This window comes from Salvelinus alpinus, chromosome 4 (assembly GCF_045679555.1).
Source record: "Salvelinus alpinus chromosome 4, SLU_Salpinus.1, whole genome shotgun sequence".
Classification (NCBI taxonomy): Eukaryota; Metazoa; Chordata; class Actinopteri; order Salmoniformes; family Salmonidae; genus Salvelinus; species Salvelinus alpinus.
The window spans coordinates 64,380,579-64,397,219 of NC_092089.1; the positions used below are offsets into that span (position 1 = coordinate 64,380,579).

The following is a 16,641-nucleotide window of genomic DNA, read 5'->3' on the forward strand; positions in this document are numbered from 1 at the left end:
GGCAAGCCAGACAAAATTAAACAGGCCTATTTATATAATGAATATGAATCCGGAAGGCAGAAATGATGAAATATTAAAGGATTGGACCTCTCACTAAAGGCCTCAATCATACAAAAACGATATTTAAATCCGAACTCGTTCTCTAGCAGATTAATAAGAATAGCTCACCCCGTGTTCAAGAATGGCCTTTTCCCTTCATTCAGATTAGAACCTCTCACTTTCGGTTATTTGAAAATGAAATAATCTCCAAAATATTACTATTTTTAAAACAACAAAAAAATAGATAGCTGGTTGCAATTTCATGGTTTATGAAGTGATACACAAAATTCGTTTTTCAATTTAAATGGTTATACAAAATTCTTGCAATCAATAGAATGTTATATATATATGGGGGATATAAACATCCCAGCTCTGCATATTTTACTGTGAAGAGACAGAATAATTAGATCAGGAATGGCTGACAAATTGCAACATTTACTTGGAACTCTGTAAATAGCACTGTTGGGTGATTTGAAAAGTCATAGTCAATCGATCAATAATATAATAATACTCTTAGAAAATGTGTTTCTTTTCATTTACAATCTCTAGAAACTATGACAATAGAAAGCTTCAGAACTTTTGTGAAACATCACAGTACATTAGAAAAATACTGTATATGTCAGCTATAAATCAAAACTAGATGGTCTTCAGAGATAGATGGGAGCGGTTGAGGGTAGCTGAAGGCTAGTGTTGGTTCCGTTTTTCTGTGCTCCGTTTTATTACTTAACAAAGAAGGAACACTCAAAATGTGCACTTATAAATCATAACAATTTTAATCAATGTACAGCTGTAGACAGAAGTCAAAGATCAAACATCACACATACAACCGATGTCTCTCCTGAGTTCTGCCCCATAGGAAAAGTCCAAGTTGTTTTTATCATGCTTGTAGTCAACCCCCTGTGATGTCATTACCTGCTACTCCTCAGACCAAGCCCATGCAAACACAGCTATACAAACTTGCAAGAAATACAATAGTTCCAGTGTTTTCTAAGGCCTCAGCAGTAAAAGCCCACTCCCCCAAGTTGATTTATAGAAGTATGTCTGACTAGCCTCTTATCTCTTCTACTCCCCTACAGGGCTCTTTGTTTATATTTGAAATGCTTTCTCACAGACCCCCCCCCCCCCATATCCCATTTCTTTATAAGAGGCACAGACTTAAAGACTGTGGAACAATTCTAAATCCCTACAATGAATATATATATTGTTAATCTGTAGTCTAGGACCCTATAAATGTAGAGGAGGGGTCCCATAGCCCCTCCCCTTCTATCAATGCAACATTACATCAAACATTTGGTGCAGCCCCTATCGTGACCCCAATTTGACTCCATCACTAGGACTAAAAACAAACAAAAGATTACTAATATAAAATATACTGTCCTTCAAATGTATGTAATATAATAAAGGAAAATATAAGTAATAAATCTAAATGTATTTTAGATTCTTCAAAGTAGCCACCCTTTGCCTTAATTACAGCTTTGCACGCTCTTGGCATTCTCTCATAATGAACAGCCTTTGAACCTACACTATTCCAGCTTGCCCAGGATTTCTACCTGATTCATCTAATCTTCTCAGTTGATGATTGTGATCCGTTATATCGGGTGTTAGGCTTACAGAATAGAATAGTGTAGAGATCAGAGGCCTATGTCGCTATGAACAGTGAATCCCAAGAACTGTGTGTCTTTCCTTTTTCACAGAGGGGAGAGTAAGTGTGGAGAGGATGCAGGAGAGAGTGGGTACGATCCAGCAGCTAAAGGAAGCCCTGAGAGAGGAGAAACAGGAGAGCAGTGAGAAATCTGACCACTCAGAACAGGTACCAGGAATACTCTACTGTTCTGTGAGGTTGAGAAGAACAAAGTGATCTGTCCCTAATGTAAAATATCTTCCTCCTTTGACAACTTGAGGACTGGTACCAGGCGGAGTACAACAGAGCACAGGAGCGGAGGAGGAAGATCAAAGAGGATCATGGGAGAGTGATACAGGAGGAGGTGGAGAAGATGGAAAGAGAGCTGGGGCAGGAGCAGGTGAGTAACATTTGAGATTGATTTAATTATGATATTCCTCACATCTTAGACACTCAAACTGTCAAATGTCCTGCCTCCATAAATCTACCCCTATGGTCAGACTGAGGGCACCCAGAGGGAGCTGTTGGTCCTGGGCAGAGAGAGACAGGTCCTGATTCTACAGATGGAGGCCCTGCACACTGAGGCCTCGGAGGCCGAGAGAGACCTGGAGACACAGTACCACAGACACCAGCATGAGCTGCACTCTCTTAGGGAGGAGAGTCTGCAGGTAGGGCCCTTACCTGCACTGCCATTGTTTGAACCAACCTATCTTGCCCATTTGTGCCAGTGTCACACCTTTCACCACCATACTAAGCTCTGTCTCCCCACCCTCAATTCCTTATCAGGTGTTCCGGGTCTTCCGCCAGGTGAGTGAGGAGCAGAGGAGGGTGTCAGAGGGCAGGTACAGGACTCTCCTGCTGGAGGCCATACAGGATGCAGTCTACCTGTCCTCTCAGAACCAACAGCTACAGGCAGACAACAAACAGCTCCGCAAAGGTGAGTTACACACCTGGATAACACTTGTATAACATTAACTATAACATATTTTTGTCTCAGTACAGGCAGAGTAGATACTACTTTGAGAAAAACTGATTTTTAAATCACTTGCATACCTTGATTTATTGGTTTTAAACGTAGTTCATCAATAAATTAGATTCTCTCTTTCTCTTCTTCCTCCATAGCATTGGCAGAGCTAAAGGACATTCTGTGTGTGCAGGGTGACCTCAAGGGACAAAGAGTATCCCAGTAACAGTGAGAGGATGGGAAAATGTTTCTCATGGATTTATGGCATGTTATTTCTGATAGAAAATACCAAAGAAATAAAACAACCATTTGAAATATTCATCTTTAATATATAGTATTGCATAAACACTTTCTGTACTATACGTCTTGACATTGGCAGAGGTAATGATAAATGCTAATATAATGATCATACTGACAATTATAGCACCACTTAAGAAGTGTTGGGGGACAATGTAGAAATAATGGAGACGTATTACTCAAATCCACCTACCCATGATACATTGAAGAAAAGGCTTGAATGAATATGGAGGAATTTGATTGACCTGGAAATCAAAGGCAAGTGAAAAGTAGGCAGTACATTATGCATAACAGATCGTCACAGTGTGACGAAGGGCTCTGTAAGTCTCAGCTAAAGTGCAGCTTCTATTACATAATCAACAATCAAATTAGAAACTTCAAATAACTCAAACTAAATGGACCATTTGGGACATGAGATGAAAAATACTGGATCTGAATCACTAAAATAAAAATGCATTTCAAACGGGAAAAGAACACTCCAACCAAAAAAACATTCCAACCTTAATGTCAACGTATCATCTGGTAAAAAGTGCTGCCAGAGATTGTGGTGGGGTGGTGGAATGGGAGTCAGTTAGCAGAGTTCTGCTAACTGTAGTACAGATAGGCTGCAAGGCCAATCATAGAGGTGGGTAACAGGAAGAAGGGGGTGAGCTGCAGGCCCAGTAGGGCCCAGGAGAGCAGAGCATTGACCAGCATAGAGCAAGAGATGACAAACAGCCTGGTGATGCCGCTGCCATGCTTCAGCACTACTGACATCAGCAGCCCATTTGCTGCCTGCCCAGCCACAATGGCCCACACCACCTCTGAGTAACCCTCCAGGAAACCCTGTTCTCCCCCCATGCTTAAGAGGTGGGAGATCAAGTTGATGGCCAATCCAAACACGTACAGGTATAGGTTCTGCAGGCTTAGGGGTAGTCGCTGGCTCTTCAGCACCTGCTCTGTGTAGACGGCCGCCAGCCCTGAGATGAAGCAGTAAACCAGCACTAGAACAAGGCCCCAGGCAGTGATGTGAAGCCTGGAACTTGCCTGGTCCTCAGTTTGCCCTGGATACTCCAGATCCAGACTGTAGTAGCTGTGACACACCCCGGCCCCCATGAGGATCCCCAGGGCCAGCCACTGGGCGGACCGCAGCCTCTTCCCCAGGCAGAAGGAGTAAAGCAGGGCCGTGGAGGCGATCTTCAGGTTGCTGAGGACCTGGAAGGAGCTGGGGTCCATGTAGATCTGCATGAGGACCACCAGGTTGTTGTTGAAGGCATAGAGTGTGGCTGGGACTGCGTAGGGGGCCACGATGGCCAGGGACAGGGGGGCATGCAGGGCAGACAGGTCCCCAGTCAGGAGCAGAGTGGCTAGGGACACCAAAAGCTTGGTTAGCTCTATCAGAAGCACACAGGAGGAGGAGCTAAAGGGAACCCGCCCATCCACCTTGGTGAGGGCTATTAGGGGTGCATGGGAGCCATAGATCAGGACCATCAGTCCTAGGAGGACACCCCACTGGACCCTCTTCCTCCACCACCTCCTGTGACGGGATGGGGACCCGGACCGCACGGCATGGATCACAATCATTCTCAATACTGCATGTTATTAACACCCTGCGAATAAAAGTACAAATACAAACACCCTCTAAATGGGCAACAAAAATATTTTTTTTAAATCCCCTAAATTAGGCAAAATCTATTCAACCATAACAGAATATTCTCAAGATATGTTCATATTCTAAGCTGATAAGTTATTTGTGATGACAAAACATGAAACCACTGTCTTGCTGTTAACGTCCTTGATTCAAAATCAATTAGATGGCTGCTGTACTAGGCAACTTTACTAAGGCAAGCAGTCAAATATCCCTGCAATGTAACCTTACACTCAAAGTACAGAACCTCATCACCTTTTACACACTTTATAATCTGAACCACAGTGATCAGCAGAGAGAATAGCAGATGTTCCCGGGGCACTGAATGTAGATTTACCCTTTAACCTTTAAACAAAACCCAAAACAAACCGAGGCTTTCACACTGGACCCCTCAACAGACACTTCAAAATCCAGTTAAATCCACATTTTCTTTGCGCTGTATACACAATAGAGGTTTGAGCCTCTACAGAAGTGGTGGTTGTGTCCTTAACCTTAGGCAGGTAGAAGATGAAGCCTAGGCCCGGTTCTTCCCATTACTTTGGTCCTTTTCTAAACAAACTCATATAGTCCTTCAGAGTGCTTTCAATGTTGGGCACCTGATAGTTCTGTGCAGCATAGATGCCTGTGAATGTTCCTAGTAGCACTCCTAAGATAGCTGAGGAGCGGAGCTTGGCCACCACGTACCCAGCCAGGAACCCCTTCAAAAAGGGAGATGCCAGCACAGAGCCCCCCTGGGAGAGAACAGGAAACACCAGTCAGGACAAAGTATGCATAACAAATAGAATATATGGCATGCTTTTATGACTCTCGTTTAAAAAGCAATCATTAGTCTATTCTTCTATTACTGTTTTAGGACTGACTTGAGGTTCATGGTTTGTCTGCTGTCCTGTTTCATAAGGTGACATTTCACCTACTTTCTAACATTGGATAACAACATACTGTACCTGTGGAATTCCTGCTGCAAATTCGGTCTCCACACGTTTCTGGATATCTTCCAGTTGATTCTTAAGCTGGTTGAGATCCTTCATCTGCTTGAAAGGATCCTAGAACAAATGCAAGTAAGTTACACTGACTGGCACTCAATGAACTTAGGTAACACTTCCTGAAGCGCCTGTCAATTTCTGTCACTGCCCGTCAGTTAATGCATTCTATTCAGTCCATGCATGCGTATGACAGTGACCAGGGCTGTGTTCATTATTCTGATTATGTTACAAAACGTTTTGTAACAGAAACTGTTTACTACAAATGGAAAAAAAACAAAAAACGAAAGCTTCTATTGGACAAATTCAGGTAGGTTCCTCCCCGTTTAGTTCCATTTGCTCTGTTTGGTTCTTAAACTTCTTCTTCGATGGGGTTTAACGACAGGATTTCACCGATACGATTTCTTGCACGGCCTTGTCTGTGAAATCACGAAGACCCCAAAAACATTCCGCTGCATTCACAATGATTCCAATTTTCTTAAGACTTCTTCTCTGCTTGTGCTGTAGTTTATGACCATTGCAATAAATAATACAAAGGCCACCTTAACATGTAGCATTTCACTATCCCTCGATTGATGAGAAACCTTAACTGGTTGTTGTGTCTCTACTACCATAGTTTCTTCACCGCCACTCGTTCCTTCCAATCTTTTCACCGCTTCCAGATAGGAGACACGCTGGACACTCCTTACTGTTGCCACCTCATTCTCCTTCCCCATGACAGGGTCACTCCAGGAATTCAGGAGCATGTTCACCTCCACAGGTGCAGATGTTCACTTAATCTGGCATACGATACTCTTCCCATCTGCACACACTTGACACATTACCAATTATTTTACATTTATGACACTGAAGGGGCTTGTGCACAAAAGCTCTTACTCGGTATCTCATGAAGCCTAACTTTACATGAGAATGGAGAGACTCTTCATCAAAGAACAGTAGCATGAATGAAGTGAATGTATTTTCTGCATCCACCATACAGGTCAGTTGATGTGCACCAGCCACTCCATTGAGGTCTTCAGTTATATCCTCTGCCTTGATTCCTTGAGCCACCCCAGAAATAACCCCCCTTGGTAGTAGTGGTGCACGACTCCAGAATTTTGGGAGTCGACTCCGACTCCTGTGGTTGGAGTCGTAGGAGTTGACTCTTCCTCGACTCCGAAAACACGCTGAAACGGACGCCCACACGCCACCTCATCAGTGCAGAGTCCTACTACTGGAGGTTTTTAACTGTAGGCGTGAAGATATTTCGACGTCACGTCTAGACAATAATAGGCTATACTGATAACTCGTGCTTGGCTCGCAAATGTATACATAGGTCTCCCCATAATATTTAAAATTGAGGAAGTGTGATCGTAATCATTATTTCAGCGATCCAGCCATGTTAGACGTCCTTCCTAATAACAACGCCCCCCATTATGATGATAGGAGCTGCTGAACCGTATTTGCAGCTGACTGCGTTTATGGATGAGAAAGTTGAAACTTGCCATTTTCAAAAAGTTTAGCTGCGATGCTGCTTTGCGATCGATTGCCTAAAACAGGACTCTCCAACCATGTTCGTGGAGCGCTACCATCCTGTAGGTTTTCACTCCAACCCTGATCTAGCATATCTGATTCAATAATTAGCTGGTTGATAAACTGAATCAGGTTAGCTACAACTGGGGTTGGAGCAAAAAACCTACAGGAAAGCAGCTCTCCAGGAACAAGGTTGGAGAGCCCTGACCTAGGACATCAACAGCCAGCCAGGGTTTAATTAAATACGCTATAGGCAATACTTGGCACATTTAGGCCTAATTAAACTGATACATTTGGCTTTGTTCAACTTCAATTCACTGGTACTGTGAAGAATAACTTTGCCATTCTGTGGGTGAATTTACGAGGCATTGCTAGATACAGATTACCGGTTCTGTCTGTCTCTCTGCCTGCCCCAATCCTCTTTCTCTTCACTATTTAAAACGCTAGTGTGTGTTTGGTCTTCGGTCTGTTGAGTGTAGAATAGCTCAGCCTACTCATTGATAGCTCCTAATTTAGTGAATTTACGCAAGACATTGCAAGCCACGGAATTGCGAAATACAGCATTGCGATAGCCTATATAGCCTACATTTTTTGATTACCGATGCACAGTTCTGACTGTCTTCCTGGTGGCCGACATGCCTAAGCCTGTCTGTGCTCCTCCCATCTCTTTTAATGTATTTAACGAGGTAAATTGACTTAACACATTATCATTTATAGCAACGACCTTGGGAATAGTTACAGGGAAGAAGAGGGGGGACGAATGAGGCAATTGGACGCTGGGATGATTAGGGGGCCATAATAGTATGAGGGCCGGATTGGGAATGTAGCCAGCGAACGATGCGAGAGTGTGTTCTAGAAGTAGACTACGCAAAATAGTTTCCTCCCCTGCAAAAATACTGACGTTCTGGAAGATTGACAACCAGAAATGGGAGTTGACGCGCCAAGAGTCTACTCCCCACCACAAACTTGATAGGCGCCCTGCTACGAAAATCCATACAGGAAACGTTCCACCGGTATCTTTGAGTCTTAAAACACGCTTCTCATGCTCCGCAGACCCACAAGAAGTGGTTTTGTGTGTCTCACAACGATTTTCACTTCTTGTGACTGTCACCCAGATTTTCCTCGAGACGTTAAACGGATTTCCAAAGTAAGTTAGCATTGATCCAAAACCCTCACTCCGACATAAAAACGAGTCAAGTAGTTTACAACACCGTTTTACTTCTCTTGGTTCCATTTTTCTTTGCCACTGCAACCCATTAAACTCACTAGCTGCAGTCTCAAACAAAACCAGTTTTTTCCGCCATCTTCTCCTTGCTTCTTAGACCGTTTCCGTAATGAATAACGTTACACGTCCCCAGACAACTTACCAACACACCGTGCCTATGTGGTTTTAAGTTAAAGCTAGTTGGTTTATGATTGGATCATGCTACTCTTAAATAGCTCGTTTTCTGACAAGACACTTAAAAAAGATTGAAGGCTATAAACAGTACTCACCTTGTCACCCGCCATTTTTGTTTAAGTGAATGCTCTGTGATCTACTCATATGCTTAGGATGCACCGCCACTCCAGAACGATTACTTTTGCCTGGAACACTATTTGTTTGTGGGCAAAGTTGCACTGATTGCAAGTTAGCTAGCTGTTTTACCTCTCAACCATCGAGGCTGGATATAGTTAGGGGACACTGATTCGAGATCTGTGCCTATGGAAATTTGAACATTTAGTTACTACAGAGGACTGACAGCATGCTTGGATTAAATTCAGATATTGTTCCCGTGCTATCATTTATTTTAGGGCATGTGTCATAAATGATTGTACCCCCATGCACTGTCAGGGATAGGTTGCTGTGTTATCTAGACTAGTGGAAACCGTAGTTTCTTCTATGATGTAATGGCGGTCCGCAAACCAACGTTAACGGTACATTCCGCCACCGACTGTGCTGAAGTGTGTGGTCAATCACGGTTACAATATTTCTAAATCCTCCTATCTAACTCAGTACTTCTGAGAAAATAAAAAAGAGCCCTACTAACTTCTAATAGACCCTACCCCATCCCCCAAATCCCTTCCAAACCCCCGAAACTCATCCAACCTCAATAACCGCACACTTCAATATTTCCCTCTCTTCAACATACTTACAACAATATAACAACACATGCTCCACCGTTTCATCGACCATACACTCCAGACACAAACCATTAACATGCTTGCCAACCAGATGTTGTGACGAGTTCAGTGTACAATGTCCTAAGTGCAATCGAGCAAACACCACCTCTTCCTTCCTAATCTGACCTTCGACTCTTGGTCCGCCAACCTTTCTTTGGAAGGCATATAGATGTCGGCCCTTGGGCTCAGTCCCATCTCTTCTGCCACACATCTATCAAAATGTCTCTGATCTTACATTTGGCCTCACCTCTACCCAGTGGAACATTAATATCAATTATATCTAATTTCAAAAATATTTTGGCTAACTAGTCTCCAATTTCATTCCATTCCACACCCGGATGTGCTTGGACCCAGCAGAATCTCATTAATACACCCATTCTCTCAATTCTCCATAACAACATTAATACCTTCAATAGTAGGTCACTCCTATTAGATTTACCAGATGATAAACTATTCAATACAGACAGAGAATCTGAGCATACTATAATTCTAACACGTTGTACATACTCCACCTAGTGGAGGGCAACTATTATCGCCAACAGTTCAACTTGTGGCGGCAGGTAGCCTACTGGTTAGAGCGTTGGCCCAGTAACCGAAAGGTTGCTGGATTGAATCCTTGAGCTGACAAGGTTAAAAAAAAAGATGTTGTTCTGTCCCTGAACAAAGCAGTTAACCCACTGTTACCCGGTAGGCTGTCATTGTAAATAAGAATTTGTTCTTAACTGACTTGCCAAGTTTAATGTTAAATAATAAAACTGAGTATACTGAAAGTTCATCTGTTAGTCTTCTACATATCTGCACATCAAATTCAGGAATGTAAACACCTGATCCTGTGTGCCCACTATCTGGGTCCTTGGATCCATCTGTTAAAAGCGGTAAAAAAGTATAAAAACTTCTTCCAAAGTAATTGTCAATCAGTTTCCCTGTATCACTGACTTCTAACCAATCTTTCCTTTTCTCTACCAACGTTAGTTCAACAACATGATCTGGGAGTAACCATTGAGGAACATCCCCTATCACCAATGAAGAGCCAACTTACAACTCCCTCAAACCACTCTCAGCAAGCAACCAGCAAGCTTTCCAACTGTCCAACCAAAACCACCACCTAGTATATTCCCAATAGTCATCTAAGATAGTAGTAGTGGGATGCTCAACCTTTCCACCTAGCCCAATAAGCTAATGACAATTTTTTACGTAGTATATCCCAAGGCATCTCACCTGCCTCCACTAGTAAGGCACATACAGATGTTGATTTAAATCCACTAATACATATCCTTAAAGCTATATACTGGATTCAGTCCAGCTTCTGAAGCCAAGTCTTTGCAGCTGTTCCATAAACTATACACCCGCAATCAATTGTCGTCCTGATCAGAGCTCTATAAATATCCATCAACGATTGTCTGTCAGCACCCCATTCATAACCAGAGACCGAGCGCATAAGATTCACCACCTTCTTACACTTCGTTTCAACATTTATGATATGATCTTTCCCTGTATATCGCTCATTGAACCATAGACCCAAATATTTGAGTCAACAGTATCACTTTTCTTATACGCATTAACATGAGCATTTCAAATCTCACACCTGCGCTGCTTACATACTTCATCCAAAGTAACACCACTATGTACCCAAGCAAATGTCTTCCCCAACAAGTCAGCTTTGTCTTTATCAGTTACGGCCATTTTTTGACCCACAGCCAAAACTGAAATTCGAGTGGACTGGCTTCTTCCAGTCATCTTCTTCAACAGACAATACATCCCCCAGCTCAGTACCCCTGCCTATTGTAGAGCAGAACTGTCTCCATGCATTTCTCTTGACAGACTTAATGACCCTACGTACTAAAGCTCTCTTCCTTTGGAAAGTCAACTAGATTCTCAGGAGTCATATTCCTCAAAAATCACTCAAAATCATAGAGGTCACAGAGGAAGCACATACATCAACCGGCCTCTCATAAGACAACTGTCCAACAGACTTTAAGCAATGATCACCAAACTTTTCCCAGTCTGCTTTATGAAAGCCTCATCTTCTGAATGGTGCCCTATCTGAAATAGCAACATCAAAATTCAAGGTACACCAAATCTGGAAATGATCACTTCCAACAGTAGAATCATTCATTATAATGATTCATCATTCATTATAAAAGACATTGTGAGGTCCAGGCAGGACGTAATCCCTATAAAAACATCAACTTTTGTACCACATCCATCGTTCAGACATACTAATGCTCTTATTTCCATCATATCTTCCACAATAGTACCATTAGCATCTGTATGTGTGCTCCCCCATAAACTATTACGTGCATTAAAGTCGCCGTACCATATCGCTCTAGATCCCAATTCTCTTGATATTTCATCAAACTACGCTACAGATAGTTGACGACAAGGGTAGTAAAAATTGTGTGACTTAATATTACTACCTGCACTGTAGATTTCCACCATCGCACATACATATTCAGATGGAACCGTTATATTACGATATACAAGACCTTCCCTTAAGAACGTAGCACACCCACCACCCTGTCCAGTTGATCTATCACATCTGATTAATCAATAACTAGGAATATTAAAATCAAGATGTGGTCTAAGCCATGTTTCTTTAACACATATCACATAAGGTGATATACTTCGGAAAGTATTCAGACCCCTTGACTTTTTCCACATTTTGTTACATTACAGCCTTATCCTAAAATGTATTAAATGCAACATTTTCCTCAGCAATCTACACACAATACCCCATAATGTAAAAAAGAAAACGGGTTGTTAGAAATTTTTGCAAATGTATTAAAATTAAAAAAACAGAAATACCGTATTTACATACAGTACACCTACTCATTCAAGGGTTTTTCTTTACTTTTACTATTTTCAACAATGTAGAATAATAGTGAAGACATCAACATTATGAAATAACAATTATGGAAACATGTAGTAACCCAAAAAGTGTTAAACCTATCAAAATATATTTTTTCTTTTAGATTCTTCAAAGTAACCACCCTTTGCCTTGATGAAAGCTTTTAAAACTCCAGAACCAGGTTCACCTGGAATGCTTTTCCAACAGTTCTGAAGGAGTTCCCACATATGCTGAGCACTTGTTGGCTGCTTTTCCTTCACTCTGCAGTCCAACTCATCCCAAACCATCTCAATTGGTCCCTCTAAGCGCAAACCAGATGGGATGACGTATCGCTGCAGAATGCTGTGGTAGCCATGCTGGTTAAGTGTGCATTGAATTCTAAATAAATCACTGACAGTGTCACCAGCATAGCACCCCCACACCATCACACCTCCTCCTCCATGCTTCACGGTGGGAACCATACATGCGGAGATCATCCGTTCACCTACTCTGCGTCTCACAAAGACACAGTGGTTGGAACCAAAAATAGAACATTTGGACTAATCAGACCAAAGGACAGATTTCCACCTGTCTAATGTCCATAGCTCATGTTTCTTGGCCCAAGCAAATCTCTTCTTCTTTTTGGTTTCTTTTCAGAAATTTGACCATGGAGGCCTGATTCACACAGTCTCCTCTGAACAGTTGATGTTGAGATGAACTCTTGAACTCTGTGAAGCATTTATTTGGGCTGCAATTTCTGAGGCTGGTAACTCTAAAGAACTTATCCTTTGCAACAGAGGTAACTATAGGTCTTCATTTCCTGTGGCGGTGCTCATGAGAGCCAGTTTCATCATAGCCCTTGATGGCTTTTGCGACTGCACTTGAAGAAACTTTCAAAGTTCTTGACATTTTCCGGATTGACTGCTCTTCATGTCTTAGTAATGATGGACTGTCGTTTCACTTTGCTTATTTGAGCTGTTCTTGCCATAATATGGTCTTGTTCTTTTACCAAATAGGGCTATCTTCTGAATACCACCCCTACCTTTTCACAACACAACTGATTGGCTCAAACATATTAAGGAAATAAATTCCACAAATGAACTTTTAACAAGGCACACCTGTTAATTGAAAAGCATTCTATGACTACCTCATGAAGCTGGTTGAGAGAATGCCAAGAGTGTGCAAAGATGTCATCAAGGCAAAGGGTGGCTAGTTTGAAGAATCTCAAATATAAAATATATTTTGATTTGTTAAACACTTTTGGTTACTACATGATTCCATATGTGTTATTTCATAGTTTTGATGTCTTTACTATTATTCTACAAAGTAGAAAATAGTAAAAAATAAAGAAATGCCCTTGAATGAGTAGGTGTGTCAAAACTTTGGACTGGTACTGTAAGTATTCAGACCCTTTGCTATGAGACTCGAAGTTGAGCTCAGGTGCATTCAGTTTCCATTGATCATCCTTGAGATGTTTCTACAACTTGATTGGTAAATTCAACTGATTGCACATGATTTGGAAAGGCACACATCTGTATATATATAAGGTGCCACATTTGACAGTGCATGTCAGAGCAAAAACCAAGCCACGAGGTCGAAGTAATTGTCCTTGGAGCTCCGAGATATGGAACGGCGTTTGGGTCTTTGCGTGTCAAAAAAGATACTTTGACGTGGTTAAGGAAAGGTCTCTATCATGTGTCTCTGGTGTTTTGTCTCATATTTCTGTAGCATGGCAGGACCGCTGGCTGCTGACTGATACACTGATCCAGACAGCCTATTTCCAGCTGAATGTGACCAATAGCATTTGATTTGAAGGTGTGTCTCAACCCCCAGTGTCTGGCCCTACACAGCTTCACCGACCTCCACCCAGGCCTGTTCAACATTGGCAACAGGTTGTTGGTGAGTGTGGATCTATTCTTTAAAATCTGGAGCCAGCTCAGACTGGGCCAGCATCCTAACCAGGCAGTCAGGACAAATCCTGGACTACATCCACAACCACCCTGGTAAGACTCGCTTGGAGCAAATGACAGTTCAGATGGTTTTGAGCTATTACTTTTGTTCATGTTCACCCATCTCTAACTTCATCTATTCTCTCTCTTTTCCTTCTCCTCTCTTCATCCAACCCTCTCTCTCGCTCTTATTTTTACTCATCCTCCATTCCTCTTTCCTCCTCTCACCCCTCCGTCTGCTTTTCTCCCCCCTCTCTCCAACTCCTCCTCCCTCCGTCGATCAGTCAAATCTCTGAGACCCGAGGAGTTGGCCAATGTCCAGGAGCTGCTGGTTAGTGGCTACTGGGCCTTTGAGTGTCTGACGGTGAGGGACTACAATGACATGATCTGTGGTGTGTGTGTGTGGCATCGCCCCCAAGATGGAGATGTACCAGCGGTAATACACACACAACGTGCTGGAGCTCAGGAATGTGGAGGTGAGAGCAGATGGAGACTGGGAGGGCAGGGAGAGACTGCAAAGAGACTTGCATATATCTGTGTATTTTTGTGTATTTTAGCATGCATTTATTAATATCTTTCAAGCTGTGTCTGTATGCATTGTGTTGTATTTATGTGGATACCTGTGTGTCTCCCTCTTCCCTCCCTCCTGTAGTTTACGTGGCCAGACTTCGGGGCTCCAGATGAGGTGCATGTGGATGACTTCTGACTGACCATGGAGAGTGAGGCCATTGAGCAGGCAGCGTTCCCCTGCAGCGTCGCCATCACACGGGTTGACGCATCTATCATCGACCCTCCTTCATCCCCCCACTGAGGAGGGGCTCCACCGTCATCAACACAGAGAAGGACAAGGCCCTTCTACTCACACAACACAGGTAAGTAGTCACTACAGCTCTCTGGCTGTTGATTTTTGATTCATTATCATTCAGTGTTTATCCATAAAGTAACTAAAATGTTCATTCACATCAAGTAGAAAAAACACTGTTTCACAATATCAGGACAAAAATAATGCCCACTACATACGGATTACATGTTATGTGGGTTCCGGCTGACCCGTCAGTTGTGGTGCGTCTGATCCACGAGGGCCAGCTCAGACGATACCGGTTGGACGAGCACAGTGCAAAGGAGCTCAAAGCCATACGGGACTGCTGTGGAGAGATGGCTGCAACCAGAGAGCAACAAGGTAGGGACCCTGTGTGGGTGTAAGCGATGTCTCTATGTATGTTTATTTCTGTTTTGATTGTATTTGTTTGTGTGTGTTTAGGAGATTGATAATTGTCTCTTTTATCTCTGACAGGATGAGTTGCTGGTCTCTCTCATCTCCCTGTATATACGTGTTCAGAACGGCCTCTTCGCGACACCCTCCACACCTCACCGCAGGCGAGCTGTCCAAGATCTGCCTCCATCAGTTAGCCGCATACAACTCACCAGTCAATCCATCCAGTAGAATATCAATCAGTCAATCAGTCATCCACCATAATCCATTCAACTATTGCTTGGTTAATCAACCTGTCAATCAACCATTCAGTCTGTCAGTCTATGAAAAAGGCTAGCTAGCCAGCCATGCCTCAACAACATTTACTAAATCTATTGACATGACAAACAGACAAATTGTATTGGGAGGCCTTCAATGTAAGGTGCAAAAAAGAGATGCTTGAGTGTTTTCAAAGAAGCAGAGGTGTTGCTGCTAAACCAGACTCATAGTCTGTAACTTATTTTCTCGTTAGTCCAGCAGAGAATTGGCTGGCTTGAAATGAATCTAAATAAGGGCAATTCTGGGTTTTTTTGCGAGAGAAGAGGACCCTATGAAGAGTCTAAACTTGAACGTTACTAGTTACCGCTCTCTGCTTTAATTTGACTGAAGGACTGTTCACATAGTTTTAGAATAGAGCATATTGTTCATGTTGACTAACTTCAATATGGGAGTGCTTAATGTTCTGTCTAGACGTCTGTTATGATTTAATAACTGTGTGTATTTAATGACCTCTCGTGCTTTCTCATTATCAGTGAGACTGTTTTAATGTTTATCCTCTGTTTTGAACGGACTTTTTTTCAAAGATTCAAGTTGACAACATTGAACATGAAAGGACTACAGGAGACTGTGCCTAAACTCCAGTTGGAGGAGTGGCTCCAAATGTCAGGACTGTTCTATCTCAGCTGCTCGAACGGAATTTCAAGAGAACAATCAGTGGATTTTATTAATGCCCCGCAATGAGTAGGATTCTGTGTTTTCACATGCGAAAGGCATTACTTTTGATTAAAAAAACGCTTTATCTGCCTTCACAATGAAAAATAGTTTTATCACTCAAACATATTTTATGGAAAAGAGATGTATGTTTCTGAACGATGCCCCATGCTGCATCGTTGACAATATGAGCGTGTGGCACGGACCTCCATTTAATTTGAGCAGGGCACGCCTCCCTCACTGACCTCGCCCGGTCACTTGACGTGCCATTGCCCGGTTCAACCCGGGGCAGCTTAAATGATTACATTTCCTGAGTGGTTTTGCTCAAGACTTTCTAAATAAAGTGAAAAGTATTTATTTATGTTGAATCAAGTTTCTGTGGTTTTGTTTTTTCGGTGATTCTTACTTCCTATTTAGGTGGTCTGGTATTGCTCAACCTCCCATGACAACATGGAATGAAACTTCAGAAGAATGCAGAGAAGA

At 42.5% G+C, this 16,641-nt stretch overlaps 3 protein-coding genes and 1 long non-coding RNA gene across 5 annotated transcripts; 2 read left to right on the top strand and 2 right to left on the bottom strand.

Annotated features, from left to right (window-relative positions):
• The first annotated feature begins 1,199 nt into the window (after positions 1 to 1,199).
• Positions 1,200 to 3,435, top strand: golga6l9 (golgin A6 family like 9). Its single transcript, XM_071398324.1, has 3 exons — positions 1,200 to 2,328; positions 2,447 to 2,597; positions 2,783 to 3,435. Exons 1-3 carry the CDS (start codon positions 2,224 to 2,226, stop codon positions 2,848 to 2,850), a joined length of 324 nt encoding a protein of 107 aa, XP_071254425.1. The 5' UTR covers positions 1,200 to 2,223; the 3' UTR covers positions 2,851 to 3,435.
• Positions 2,933 to 4,484, bottom strand: LOC139574127 (probable UDP-sugar transporter protein SLC35A4). The gene has a single exon (XM_071398320.1). The coding sequence runs from the start codon at positions 4,482 to 4,484 to the stop codon at positions 3,507 to 3,509; it is 978 nt and encodes a 325-aa protein (XP_071254421.1). The 3' UTR covers positions 2,933 to 3,506.
• LOC139574128 (SLC35A4 upstream open reading frame protein-like) lies at positions 2,933 to 9,342 on the bottom strand. 2 transcript variants are annotated; one of them, XM_071398322.1, is made up of 3 exons: positions 9,174 to 9,342; positions 5,493 to 5,591; positions 2,933 to 5,279 (listed from the first exon to the last, which is right to left on the bottom strand). In XM_071398322.1, the coding sequence occupies exons 1-3, from the start codon at positions 9,237 to 9,239 to the stop codon at positions 5,082 to 5,084; spliced, it is 363 nt and encodes a 120-aa protein (XP_071254423.1). In that variant the 5' UTR covers positions 9,240 to 9,342; the 3' UTR covers positions 2,933 to 5,081. The 2 variants fall into 2 exon arrangements, with proteins under 2 accessions (XP_071254423.1, XP_071254424.1); XM_071398323.1 differs by lacking the exon at positions 9,174 to 9,342 and adding an exon at positions 8,535 to 8,652.
• A 4,266-nt stretch (positions 9,343 to 13,608) lies between these two features.
• On the top strand, positions 13,609 to 16,508 carry LOC139574134 (uncharacterized). The gene is made up of 3 exons (XR_011674728.1): positions 13,609 to 14,452; positions 14,629 to 15,156; positions 15,271 to 16,508. It is a non-coding gene; the product is annotated as an uncharacterized lncRNA (long non-coding RNA).
• Positions 16,509 to 16,641: the final 133 nt, after the last annotated feature.